This window comes from Ptiloglossa arizonensis, chromosome 8, assembly GCF_051014685.1.
Source record: "Ptiloglossa arizonensis isolate GNS036 chromosome 8, iyPtiAriz1_principal, whole genome shotgun sequence".
In the NCBI taxonomy this organism is placed as follows: domain Eukaryota; kingdom Metazoa; phylum Arthropoda; class Insecta; order Hymenoptera; family Colletidae; genus Ptiloglossa; species Ptiloglossa arizonensis.
The window spans coordinates 8,221,856-8,236,389 of record NC_135055.1 but is presented as its reverse complement, the minus strand read 5'-3'; the positions used below and the strand labels follow the sequence as shown (position 1 = coordinate 8,236,389).

Below are 14,534 nucleotides of genomic sequence, written 5' to 3'. Positions count from 1 at the left end.
ATATTTCTACAAGTATACTTTTTTTTTTTAGAAAAGTCATGGTACAAAGTTTTAGAAGAGTGTACCATTATATGTAGTTATTTTAATATAGTAAATAATGTAGCATTACGAAATATTACCTATACGTCTGACACCTACGACTTCGATTATTGGAATTTTTGTAACTGAAATTCGAAATACTGTTCAAGGAAACGTTAAGTGCAAAATTACGAGGCAAATTGATATTCTTAAAAATTAATGCATACACATGGACTAATTTTTTTACTGGAGTTAATATATCGATGTAGACAAAACATTTTTAAATACTTTGGCGGTCACTCAACAGGTGTTCAATCAACACTTGGAAGCAAATATAAAAGAATGACTTATTGTAATGAATGAAATACTTTTTCAACACATTGTAGAGCGAATTCCATCACGTTTTGTCTAGTCGTGTAAAAATGTCCTCGCAAAGGATTTCGACTGATTTTGGACGTACTGCTATTCTCCATAAAATATTACACTTTGAAATAACCCGTTTGATATAACTTTCAATATATCAACAGAAACACCAAGATTCAAGGTATGGAGGCAACATACAATATAGTATGACTTGGTAAAATAGTTTGAAGAATTTTATATACTTCTAGTGTATCTGATCTGTCTTTGACAGGGACTTACTTTCAACTTGTTATTAAATTTTGAAATACAGAAGTTCCAATTTTCATATGTTTCTTCTTCTTCTACAAATTTTCTATTTACATCATGTATCCTAGAAGTTTTCAAAAAGTTGCTTCCATCGTTTGTTAGTGTTGATTTAATTTTTCTAAGACAAAACCCGGAATCATTGTGAATATTACTTATCAATCCTGAAGTTCTTCCGGATGTATGTGAACTACGAAACCTTCTGCGAACCACAGCAGCAGATTCTCTTTTCAAATCTTGTATCCAGCGTACAGTGATAACGAGAAAACTCCTTTGACATGCTGTCTATATATCAGATGTAGCGCAGATATCTTACATTCTTCAAGGTATCTGTCAAACGTTGTACACTCTCTATAAAGAGATCTTCCATTCTTCTGCATAATAATCAACGGTTTATCATTTTCAAACATTTTGATGTAATATTAAAATAAATATTGTGGAAGAAAGGATTATCTACTATGTTTGAAAGAACCATTGAATGCAGGACAAATTTCAGAATATTTCATTCAAATGTTTCTTGAGTAATCGTTTCGTCACGTCTACGCAGTTGAGGTTGATGCTTCTTCTATTTTTTTCAATTCCTGTTTCTTCATTAAATACCTTATGTATTCATCGATTGCTTCCTGATCATGCTTTCTTTTTAAACGACATAGAAAATTTAACGATGCCCTTTAGTTTCGATATAAGTGAGTTCATATTTAAAACACGTAGCTACCGCTTGGCTAGACGTATACTTTTCTCAGAGTTTAACAAATTTTCCGTTTACAATCACAGAAGATGCTGAACACTCCATATTATATATCGTAACTACAGAGACTGACAGGAGACATGTAATGTAATGTTTTTAATTTTGATACTGTAATGTTTTGTTTTTTTTTTCAAACTGAAGCATTTGTATTTGTAATACTGTTCTGTATTTCTTTGCTAAATCAGAGAACCATGGTATTATTTAAGAGAATGAGTAAAGCGACTAATTCGAAAACGATATTGTGTTGCGTTGTTACTTTTTCACCCATACGTTGGCTTTTATTTTTGCCCACTTTCCTTAGCATTTAGTCAATCTTCCTTTTCGGTTTACTATTTCAATTTACGTTCGACAATGTTGCAAAAATAATAGAACGAAAAGAATGTACAAAAGTCACTGAATAAGTACAAATCTCGGGACTCAAATATTAAGTCACGTATCTACTTGAGTGTAAAACTGTCGCGAGTTGCTCTCGAGACTATTTTTCGCCAATGAAGACTGCACGAGAGTCGGACAGTCACTCCATTAGTGAGAAACACTCTCAAGAGCAACTCGCGACAGTTTTATTCGCAAGTGGACACGTTGCTTTAAATATCGAGAAGAGAAGACAACATTTTATTACTTCGCTGGCAGCGTCGAATTTAAAAAAGGATAATAAACGAAAAGAAGGAAAAGGAGTTAAATACGAATTAAATTCTTTCGAATATAACGTATTCAATACTAATGTGGTGTAAAACTGGGTGTTTTAATCATTTTTATGTATAGCGTATCGATATATTAATAAAAAAACTACACGAATAATACCGTACTTATACCGCGATCGTATGTTTTTACTTGTAATGACTAGAAATATAAAATTCTGACTATTACCTTATATCATATTTATTCATCGCAGAGCTCCTTTGATTAAAGAATAATATTGTACTCCGATAAATTTCTTACGAATAACAGATTCAAGAAATCAGTCCCTTTACCAATCGTTGTTCCATTAAATGAACGAATTACTTCATCGAAAGTTAATTATCTCAAAAAAATCGAGTCGGTTAATCAACCGTCTTAGAATAGAATCTCTGATACCGATTGATAATTTGACAGCGTTGATGACCAAGTCAGGCAAAAGTGGTGGTAGGTGTCGACATGTCAATCACTTGACGACACTGCGAAGATGCGATTCACAAACCGTTGCTCCCGTGCATGCAGCTCTCCTCGTCATTTACGGTGGTGACCAGACAGGGTGAGACGGTTGTTATTACAAGAGGATATAATCGTGATGCAGCACATGCAGGATTGGTTTACGAGCATCCATTTATAGTAGGTACATGGCATTCTGCCGACATACCGTCATCATAATTAGGTCATACTACCCAACCCTGATGCGCGCAGCCATTTTGAAAGAATAACGCACTCTGACGTATTTAACGATTGGATTTCGTTGAATTCATTTTTTCTTTCGGCGGAACGACGAAATCCACGGTGCTATATAGAACTAAAGAAAGCAACGAACGAGGGAAAATGTTCTTCTGTAAGGAACGATTCCAAGTTACGAATACAGGGGCTGTGGTTGATAAATAATACACGAATCATGGTGAGTATGTGAAATAAATTGATCCTTATCCTAATTCTAAATAATTAATTACAGTAATGGTCTAGTTTAAATCACATAAATATAATTTATTAGAAAGAATTTTTTCTAATTTTACTTACACTTGGTTGCAATATTACTTTGCAAACTTCAGTCTAAGAAATGCATTTCATTTGATAAGAATACGAGATGCAAACTTTCGAATATTTACGCGAGAAACTGTATCTTTTCACACTTGTTGGACATAGTTTAAAATTCGCGGTCCTGGCACTGTGCTTCTATCGATCACGTGCTCTAGTAGCAAGATCCAATTACGCGTTTCTTCCTGCGTTACCCTCACGCGTTCTTCTTGTTAACGCGACTTGGAAACCATGTGCAATGTACATGAATCGTGTCGTAGTATGATTGTAAATTATTGTATACAACCGTCTGTAAATACATGTGAAATATTCTTCAATACTCGTGAAACCAAAGGAAGTGTTTATTTGAAATCGATCCATCATCCTAACAGTACTGAAGGAAATTCAGTAAAGACTTCTGAAATCATGAATCAAGTCATTTTCATGAGTTGCACTGTCACGGTACCAATTCGATAACATTGATCAATTTTTTCACAAAGCTTTCGTACTTGTGTGTTTGTAACTTTTTGATATCAATATTAATCTATTAAGAACCAAATTATTATGTTTTAAAATTTAAAGATTATTCTTTACATGTTACATTCAAAAGTACCTTATCGAAACAAGTGAAGTAATTGTTTCATGACACAACTTTTTTTCGAAATAATAAATTTCGTGTATTGGTATAGTTGCTCACAATTCAGATGTTTCTCAATTATCGTGAATGAGTGTTTACGAATTTTAAAGTGCTATAAGTTCCAACCATACAAAGTTTTCTCAGACCAAGAACTTCACGAAAATGATTTTCAAAGTCGAGTGACACTCCAGAAAATATAAAAGAGCGAATCACTATTGCCTGTCAAACTAACAGGGGAGAAACTGAGGTGAGTTTATTACTTGCACATCTGAAGGTCATTATTTTGAGCATTTATTATTACGTTCTTGTACCAAAACAATACATTGCATTCTTATTAACCTAATAAATGTAAAAAATTAATGCAATACTGTAACAATTTTATAAATATTTCTTTAAATATTAAAAAAAAAAATGAAGGTTTTCTAAAAAAGTGTTTCTGACAAAAGTTGACCTTGCACATTTGAAAAATAATAATGCCACTTAAATGTTTCAAAATCATGAAATGTGTTTTTGTTTTAGTATTATGTTTCATTTCTATTTTTGTATTAATTATCTACGAGATATTTTGTTACGTTAATTTAAATGGGACCCTCTGTATAATGCACTAGGTAAAGATGTAACATATTATTTATATTTATTTCCAAAAATATCAAGTGTAAAATGTATTACACATTTGTATGCTTTATTGGTATCTTGTTCGTAATGTTCATAAACGGGGTACGTCTGGTACTGTCGTTTCATGTAAACGTGGTCGAATTAAACGTTTAGAACGCACTACTTTAATCCGAGTGTTAAAAACGAGTACGATGTAAATTAATTGTAAGTCAATATTATGCGATCGGTACCATGATTCTGCGCACTCAGGTTAGACTGTTACAGTGACGCCATCTAGCATTCCAACTGCACAATACTATAAGCACGCTGTAAAGAAGAAAGAATTGTAGGGTGCAGGAACTGACAACTAATTGTACATCCCTCAAACGAAACCAAGTAATGTTATCGAGTATACTATGCAAATTTTTAAAATCGATTTTACAGAAAACATATTACATTTGCTCCAAAATATCACAGTAAATATTGTACGTGCTACCGAGTTAATTTGGGTTTGTTCGCGTATAGAATTTGACGTTGTAAAATAATCGCATCCTTGATAAAACTACTTCAATTTACTATTCAATTAATCACAATCAACATAATTACCAATTATGAACGCAATATGATTCATTAAAACATGTCCGTAGCCGCACGAGAAATTGACCAGGTTCTGACAAATTAAAACGGTACAGGAAAAATAGTAATTGTCCACTCGTATCACCTATTCTCCTTCACGCAGACGTATTGTCACTATTTTCTAAATTGGGCATGTGTTGAAGTCCACCAGTTGATGAGAAACGCGAATGAAACAAAAACACGACAAAGTGAGACGCAAAACGTATCTGATCGTGAGATGCGTTCACGAACTCATCGTACTTTGTCATATTTTATTTCGTTTGCGTTCCTCTCCAGGCGGTGAACTTTTGCCTTTGTTCAATTTAGCCAATCGAAACAGTTATATATTTAATATATTTTTTTATTCATTTGTGTATATAATTGATTGCACAAGGTACAATAGATATGTATATGCTTTTTATTTTATCGATATATGCATGCATATATTAATGCATGTATTAATGCATATATTAATAAAAAAAGCATAAGTACATAAGAAAATGATACAAATCAAATATAAACGTAAAAAAGGAAATTACTCATTTTAACTGAGCATTTTTACTCGATTTAGAAATTAGTGTAGAATTAATCTTTACGTCTTATACGTCTACAAATCCTAAACATTCTTTATGTATTTACAGAATAGTATGTACCTACACATATACTTCTTAAATAGTTTACAATCACTTACAAATGACTGCAAAGAATTTGATAAAATAATAATAAAAAACACTTACACATTTCACATGTAATTCTATATTTAACTACATCTATATATTTTGAATTGTTGGTTAAAAGTACTTATTAAAACGGAGGCTGGAGAGAGCCACAATGTGATTGTAAAGTTTATTTAAAACGCGAAACGATAACTGTAAATCAGCTTGAAGTAATTAAATAAAGAGATTACGTGTTGGAGAGTTAAATAACAGTTAGAGATAAGTGAAAAAGTTACGAAGTTGAAACGTTACTCTAGATATACTCACCTGTGCACCGACGAGACCAGCACGTAATCTAGGAATGTCTGTGTGACTCCAGTGTGATGTGGCCCAGGGATCAACCCTGCCGAGATCGCTGCTCAAATTCACCTCGCCAAGTTGATTGTGTACGAACTTTCTGACGTTCCAAGGCAAATCATTGTGCCTGAAAAACAATAGCGTGGAAAATGTTTCATGAAAAAATACTACTTTCAAATTTGATACAAAGTCAAACCAAAATATAATAAACAAACTCGATTCGAAGTTACGAAAAGGGATGCAAAATATAATTTAAACGATTCGAATTTTTGCAATTTCCATTTATCGGGTACATTGTTGTATTTATGAAAAAAAGTGAAATTGTAGAGAAATGACATTAACATACTATTCAATTTTTCCATCTTTTACTAAATTCAAGATAGAACTCGGTAAGCTCGGTATCCTGCCAGATGAATCGTTCACGCTGAAGAAACAAACAATATTGGGACTGATTCCGTTACTTTAACGTGGAACAATAATTGTCACTAATAAACAGAAATTACTGTGTACTATTTCTACCGAAACAGTTACAAAGTTTCATAATACGTATTGCGAGATTTTACGTAAACATACGTATCAACTTACCCGTCGATCAGAGGCACTTCAGTGAGAATCCTCCTGATCACATCCAGCCTCTGCTGATGCGTAACAGGCGCGGATTGTAGAAGCAACGGTAGACAAAGTCCTCCGAGAAGTAGAGCTGCCACTAGCAGCAAGATGGGCGCCAATACTCGGCATCTTCTACGAGGACTCTCTTCTCTCCGATCTTTGCTGCTGCCGCTGCTAGGGGAATCTTCGCACGGCGGTGGCAGTCGCACTGTGCCATTGCACGGCGCCACATCTGGCAGTTCTGTTAGACACGTCGTCTGTAAGCAATAGTTGTAATTTTCAATATTATTACTTAAATAATTTATGATACATACTTGAATATACATTAATACAGTTAAATATTATCGGTACTTTCTTCGTTATTTATTTTATTGTGTGCTCTACTGTTGCTCAAAATATTACATTATATTCGTTTAATACACTAGTGAGAATTCCAGAAACAAAGGCAACGACTCTCAGGCAGCTTTTGCCTACATTTTGTAATGTTCGGCGACTCGTGGCCTGCTTCTTTTTCCAATAACCCTGTGAACGATAATTTTCCTGCAAAACTATACAAGAGGTTGTATCACTGAGCTTCTAGAAGATTCGATAGCACAAAATTCCACGAGCTACCCAACATTCCACTGCCCGTAATCTAGTTCGAACGTACGATGATTGGCCCACGTGACTGGGCGGATCACGGGATAGTGGAAACGTGGTTCAATCGCGAATCAATTATTTCCTCTTCAGCGAGAAGAGCCGGAATTCGGCAGCGGTCTAGTAGTCGCGGCGCTCAGTAGTTGCAAAGTAGTAGCAAAAGAACCAGCAGAGTAATTGCGATAGACCAAGCAATTCGATTCACCGCGCGGAACACAAAGTACGCGAAATTGCATCGGCCAAATACCCGTTATTGCAAATACAACTATAAAGTTATAATTCGTAACTTTATAAATGGCTAAATATAGCCAAATTGAATATAAATAATAACAACAGTCGTTACTCTTTCAAGTAATTTATATCTTATACACTAAGTTGAGTATGAGCGGATCCGATGAGCTGTAAGTCGCCATGGCACGGGCCAAGTCCCAAAGCTGAAAAGAGCTCATCTAGACCCGAGAACATCCATACAGGATAGTGTTGAATAAGCTCCAATTTTGGGTACCCGCGATTGTCGAAGTTCTTGACCCCCCATTGTTCTAGGGGTGGGCGTATCTCCACACGTGCCTCACGGAGATTGTGACGCTCTCGGAGGGGGAGGAGCCAGCGCTTTCTCCCGAGGGCGTAACCAAGATAAACCCCACGCTGACGGAACGGGAGTACTTCTTATTTCCGGACCGCTGGGCGTGGCTACGGGGACCGTATGAGCCCCAATTCACGACCGCCCATTTCGCGGCCTCCACGTAATGTGTAGTAGTGTAGTGTGGCCCTACTCCATCGCCGAGGGTAAAGGGACAAAGCGGGTCCTCACACCACAGCACGGGGAAGCACCGGATGTGCCCGGCAACAGCACCCCGCGTTCATCAGCGGACCCGACCGCCTGGTCCGCCGACCTGGAGGTTACAGTAGAAGAGCTGATAGCAGTCATCGGACGGTTCAGGGCAAAGGATACCACCCCTGGTCCTATTGGGATGCCAGGTCGGGTTTGGATTCTGACCCGTGGAGTGCTCAGAGACTACCTCCGGTGACTCTTTAGCCGCTGTTTGGAAGCTGGGTGATTCCTATCCCAATGGAAGGTAGCTAGGATGTCCCTTCTTTGGAAGGAACCCAGACCCACAGACTCTCTGCACGCATACCAACTGTTGTGCCTCCTCGATGTGAACAAGCACCACAATGACACTGCTGCGTCGGGTGCATGGGCGGTTTGCACTGCGGATCACTCGGGGATATAGGACTGTGTCATACGAGGCCGTGTTCGACAGGCATTGTAAGTTCCGTGTGCTGGGGGGAGGGGGGAGGAGAAGTTGGGGAACTTTGGCACCGATCATGTTAGCAACGAATGGCACACGCTACTGCTGGCCAGTGGATTGTGGAGACTGTTCAGCCGCTCCTTTTGGAATGGGTCGACAAAGGGTTTGGTAGTTTCACCTACTGCATGGTGCAGGTGTTTTTCGGGCAGTACCTACACCGTATAGGTAAAGACGAATCAACGCACTATTGGCACTACCACAGTGACCGGGACACGGCTGAGCACACACTGGAAGTGTGTTTCGCCTGGACGAAGGAACATTATGTCCTAGTGGGGATAATCGGTGGGAACCTCACGCTGCTAAGCGTGGTACGGGTCATGGTGGTGGTCGTGAGTTCCTTCTGCGATCAGATAATGCTGCAGAAGGAAGCCACGGAGCGCGAGCGCGAGTATGCGGGTAGGGGTTGGAGCAGGCCTCCATAGCCTAGCGTGACACAGGGAGGGGCGGGCACAGAAGGCCATCCCTCCAGACTTAAGCACGCGCAGGATCCGCTTCACGAAGGGAGACATCAGAAACTTTGCTAGCTTGTGGTTGCTGGTATTTGCTCGACAAAGTGTGAGGATAGCCGCCATGGAGATTGTAGTTGGTAGGCCCTACAGCCCAAGTTTGAGTGCAAGGAATCTTTCAAAGATTTCACCCACGAAAGAAAAAAGGGTGGGTGGCATTAGACAGAGTACTTAGACCTATACAGGATGAAGCGGAGAGAGGTGATGCATCAGATTTTCGCAGGGGTACGTGATGCGTACATAGGACTTCTGCTATGGAATCCCAGGTACGATATCGTTCTGCGGGCCAAAGACCTCTCCGATGTTATCCTGACGGCCCGTTAATACTAGCTGTTAGGGGCCACTAGGCTGTCCAGCGGATCCACGAGAATACCCAGTGCCTCGTTTTGGAAGTAGCATTGCATAGGACTGAGGTACTAGTGGTGCATACATCTCAACGAGAGTCTCTTCTTTGGGATAGGTGAAAGTCATTTTTGAGGAAGTATGTTTTTACCAAACTTTCTCCCAAGCCTGGTTACGCAGCATTCTCGCCGCTGCTTCGATGGTTAGTTGCGGGCGTCATAAATCAAGGATCTTTAGAAAGTCCCTTGTACAGGCCCGAAGGACTGCGACCGATGTGTCAGGAGTAATGGGCCTGAAGGAAATCCTGCTACGCCACGGAAACTTTCGATTTTCCCACCGTAACACCTCGCAGTTCCAAGGAAACGTGCTAAGGACCTCGCCAAGGAGTAGGCGAGGGTGAAAGAAATTTTAGAGTAGAAAAGCAAACTCCCTTGTGTATATATATAGTAGTCGTAACTTTAGGAGAGCGGAGAGAACTTTGTGAGAGAAATATTCGAGATGCTCGACCTGGTTCGACAGTAAGAGACGCGAGTGTACGCCACCACAAGTAAACAGTGATACAAGTCCAAGCTGAATACGTTGGTATTTCATTCAACCTATATCATTCAAAGGGGCATTTCGACTACCGGCGCCGCGGTTGTAGAGGCTAATTGGTGCCCTGGGCAGACGCGCTGCGTATTTCGAGAAGAGGACTGATCCTTTCCTTCAAGAATACAAGATAAAGGCCGCAGTGGCGGTGGACAGTAGGAGCTATCCTCCCGTCCCCGTGCAACCAGGCAGTCGTGGGAGTGGAATCGGGGGAATCTGGAAGATTTCCCCCACGTAGAAAAGAAAAGAAACAAAAATGGTGAAAGGCATATCAAGACAGTGAGATCATTGAAGGTACTGCGAAAATTGTTCAAGTCTACAAAATACGAGTATCAATAATTTACACTTATTTAAAAAAGTATTGAAATATGTATTTGTACTTAATTACAAATTGATTAGCTTTAATTAAGATAAGGAATTCACACAAACTCGTACAAATAATCTATATACAAATTTCTACAACGTTATTCAAATAATCCTTAATACTGATAGTCGAATAGGTACCTTATTGTCTTGTCGAGGTATCAATGACGTTTGATATTTAAATTATATCGATACAATAAAAAGGATCAGAGAGTAGATATGTTCTACTAACAATAATAATTTGTTTAGATATCCACTTGATACCTCAATACAGTATAATTGATTTTTGATAACAACATTTTACATATGAATGAAAATATTTTACAGATATGTCTTTTCTCTACTTCAGTTTATACATTTTATTACAGATCCACTTTGATTAATAATGTTTTACGTTATTCGAGTCCTAACTACGTTCCACATCATATCTAAAAACAATTGTTTGGTTTAAATTAAAAACTCGTTAAAATACCAAAATTGGCGCAATCCTCATTGCTAGTTTCTCGTAAAATCGAACAGAGAAGTGTGAATGCCTGATACGGATAAGTAGTTTGAGAGTGTTCGGAAGCCATGCCGGTAACAAGCATTTAACTCTCCGTTAAAAAGTGGATTACGTGTGGCCAGACGAACAGTTGCAACACGATCGCTCGAAAAATATGGCAACCAGAGCAATACTTTCACGTAGCCAAGGAGATATCCTCAAGAGCATTCTGCTGAGACGCATTGCAGACACTGTGAAACTTTCCTTCGCACTTATCCTAACTCCCATAAAGTAGAGTAAAACTGAGGCGGATTTTCCACGCGTGTCTTCAAATCCCTCAACCATTCGCTAACACTCTTAACACCGGCGAAACTTTTATCGGACCGACATACACTGGAGAGTTCTTTTTCTTGTTGTAGAAAGCGACGTGTGATCACGTGCCAATTTTATATTTATGAGGGTGAAAATATCAGGAATTGTTTAAAAGAGTATTTAAATCTTGAACAATAAAATTATCGTTTCCTTTTTAATTTTATTTCCTGAAAGTGTATGTCCTCAAAAATAATATTTCAGGATATTACTAGATTCGTAAACGTAACAAGGTTATGTTTAACTCTTGCAATTTTAATTATTTTTTACATGAAAAGAATTGTATATACTCTGAAAATATAGACGAAATATAGATATACAAACTCGATACAGAAGTATGACACCGATTTGTTAGAGAAAGTCTCAAAATATACCAGAAGAATTGCAGTTTAGAGTAAGTACTCTTAATACAGAGACACTCGGATAATTAAGGAGGTTGTGAAACCTAATTTCGGTTAAGGCGATCCTTCTACATTTAGTAGGTAGTAACTTTATAGTCCTACTTGGAAGTTCTCTTATAGTTACAATTTGGCTTATTGAATGATTCAATCTCATTGCACCAATTCGTCACAGTTCTGACGACGCACACATCGATAAGAAAACAAATACTGGAGTTGGAACCCATGTCACAAGCACGTAAATTCGCTGTGGGTAGGCGAGTTGCAACGTTGACAAAGCTTTTTCTAAACCGAATGGTATTAATTGTAAGGACCCAGGTCGACTGGGTACATTTAATGATGTAACCTTTCATAATTGAAGCAAGACCTTGTAAATCATCGCAAATTAATATTCTATAACCAGTTTTGTTTTTCGTCTTAAACCTCATTTCCCATGTTTTACAGTCGGACCACTTCCTCTCGTTGGGCTCTTTTAATTACGTTACTGTGTAGCCGTATATTGTAGTAAAGGATTAATGGACCATTCAGTTATACGCACAAATTGCCGGTCCTTTCACCACGTAGGTAGTTTCGTCGGCAACTCTCGCAGTTTAGAGGTACTATTGTATGCTGTGGAAAGCAAGGAAATCCCAGTTTCATTCGGATCCCCCTTCGTCTCGCCTGATTCATGGGCTTCTTCTACGTAGGTACGTACCACTAGAAACTTTGCATCTACGTATGTATGCGCATGTATCCGCATTATTGTGCGCCATAAATACGAGAAACTCGCCGTCTCTATATACGCGGGCAAAGAGAAATAGAGTTGTACGTCAGCCAGATAAAAGTTTTGTCGATCCGCCAAGTGCCAGATTCTTTCAACTTTCCCGCGTGCATAATATAAAAACGGTATAACGCGATGGTTAGAACGATTGTGAATTTGAACGATGCTCTCGTTGAAATAGCAGGGTACAATTGTTGTTTATTGCAACGGAGTAGTAGTAGTAGTAGTGGTCGTTCGTTTGGTACTCTTCCGTGATCTTGAGAAGGGGATCGATTAAATTCTGCTAATTTATCCACGGAGGTTAGTATTTCAAAGAATACCTACGTCTACTTCTAAAGAAGAGTTGATACTGTTCGTCCGCGAGAAGAAGGCAAACAGTTGTGTTTACATCCCAACTCCAGTTAGTCCACTAGCCCTCCTAGCGTCACAGGCATTACTGATACTAACCGAAGACGATGACACAGATCGACGACAGTCATTTTGAGACTGAGTGAGATAAAATAATTCGCAACAGCAGTACCGTAGTGTTCGAATGAAAGCTTCGAAGCAGAATGATTTCCTTACTACGTTCTGTTTCGACGTTTGTAAGTAAACGTGTTTGCCGGTGCGTTACGAATAACCTCTGAAGGTCTAGAGACCTAATCGCTTTAAAATAATTTATCAGTTAATTGATTTATTTTTCGTAATGAGTTATTCAAGTAAGTGAAATTTGATAGAGTCTTAATTTGCGGTAAAAGTAACAAATGTTTAAGGGTAGCGGTTCGATTTTACTGACAAAAATTTCCTGAACACAATTGTCTATTGTGTAGTATATACGAAGGGATGTTCAAATACTTTGCTTGAAATGGTAATGTTGACACGAAGAAGTGTGACAAGAACAATAACTGTTGCGAACAAAGAGAATGAATATTGTTTTAGGGCAGGTTACCGAAAATTTACTAAGTTAATTAAATTTCATCTATATCGTGTTTTTTTTCATTAGGATCTCCATGGACGAGATTTCGAAAGTCGTATGAATTTTTGTCAGTGGATTTTACAGCAGTACGAAAATGACTCGTAATATTAGAGATTGTAGATATTCGTGAAAGAATGTGATATTTATCAGAATGATGGCTGTCCGGCCCATTCTACAAGTTTCGTAAGACAAATTTTATATATAGTCGCTTCTGTAAGTGTTCGAAAAAATGTTTATCTACTTCGATGATGGAACCTGAATATGTAACCTATTACCTAAATAATTTAGTCTGCACCTATGATTCTAAAACAACTTGTAGTTATATTTGTGTTTAGTATCGAATTTATGTTTATTACAACTAATTTATACAATGTAGAATTGAAGGAGTCCTTTCCTTTGGAGTCAAAAAGTAGCAACAACGAAATACGACATAGTTCTTAGATTAGATCAATTAACAAAATAAAGCATTTGTATAAAATTTCATGAAAATTGGCATCTAAGAGTTCGCAATATTCCCTTGTAAATGGCATATTTTCTAGGAAGTATGCCAGACCTGCGCATAATGCCCTATTCTACTAAATATTCAATACTTTGGTAGTTTTGTTAAAATTCAGTTTCTGACTTAATGTATACGAAGTTTGTTTCTCTTGCATTGTACCTTTTTTCATGCGGTGGTGATGAAAACATTGTGATCGTAAAGTCGGATATAGGTTAACAAGAAAAGTTGTTTAGTTATTAAATCTGTTTATATTTCTGTGTTTTACCATTGTCTACAATAAACCGGTCTCCATACAGATAACAAATTGTGGTTCAAGCTAGGTAAACTCGCTAACTAAAAAAAAGTCTCTTAACCTTAATTCTAGACTAGAGTTATAATACAATGACAGCATCTTGACAGATCTCTTACTTGTAAGGAGATAATATTTACTCACAAAAAAAATGGCAATGGACCTTTCAATTTGTTGTTTCAACATTTCACCGTTAATTGTCGCAATTTCTCTATCGCTAATTTCCAAACTGATGGCTAGAATTGCCATCCATGTGATGGCTACTTATCTGTGTGGACTAATTTTCAAACTACAACACTGATCGAACGTAGACGACGACTTAGTTAAACGTTTGAGTTTCAATCTATGTATAGGCCCTACTCAAGCATCTCTGCGAATAGAACCCACGAGAGTGATTGCGCTCCTATTAGGACTGGGAACTATCGTTTCTTGAACTTTCG

At 37.9% G+C, this 14,534-nt stretch overlaps 1 protein-coding gene across 1 annotated transcript in view; it reads right to left on the bottom strand.

Moving 5' to 3' along the window:
- LOC143150343 (dipeptidase 1) overlaps positions 1 to 14,534 on the bottom strand; it is a 214,770-nt gene that overhangs the window by 76,670 nt on the left and 123,566 nt on the right. Inside the window, exons 4-5 of the mRNA XM_076318535.1 lie at positions 6,575 to 6,855; positions 5,960 to 6,116 (exon numbers count right to left, since the gene is read on the bottom strand). Of these exons, the coding sequence (XP_076174650.1) occupies positions 5,960 to 6,116; positions 6,575 to 6,855 (438 nt within the window). The remainder of the gene's footprint in view (positions 1 to 5,959; positions 6,117 to 6,574; positions 6,856 to 14,534) is intronic.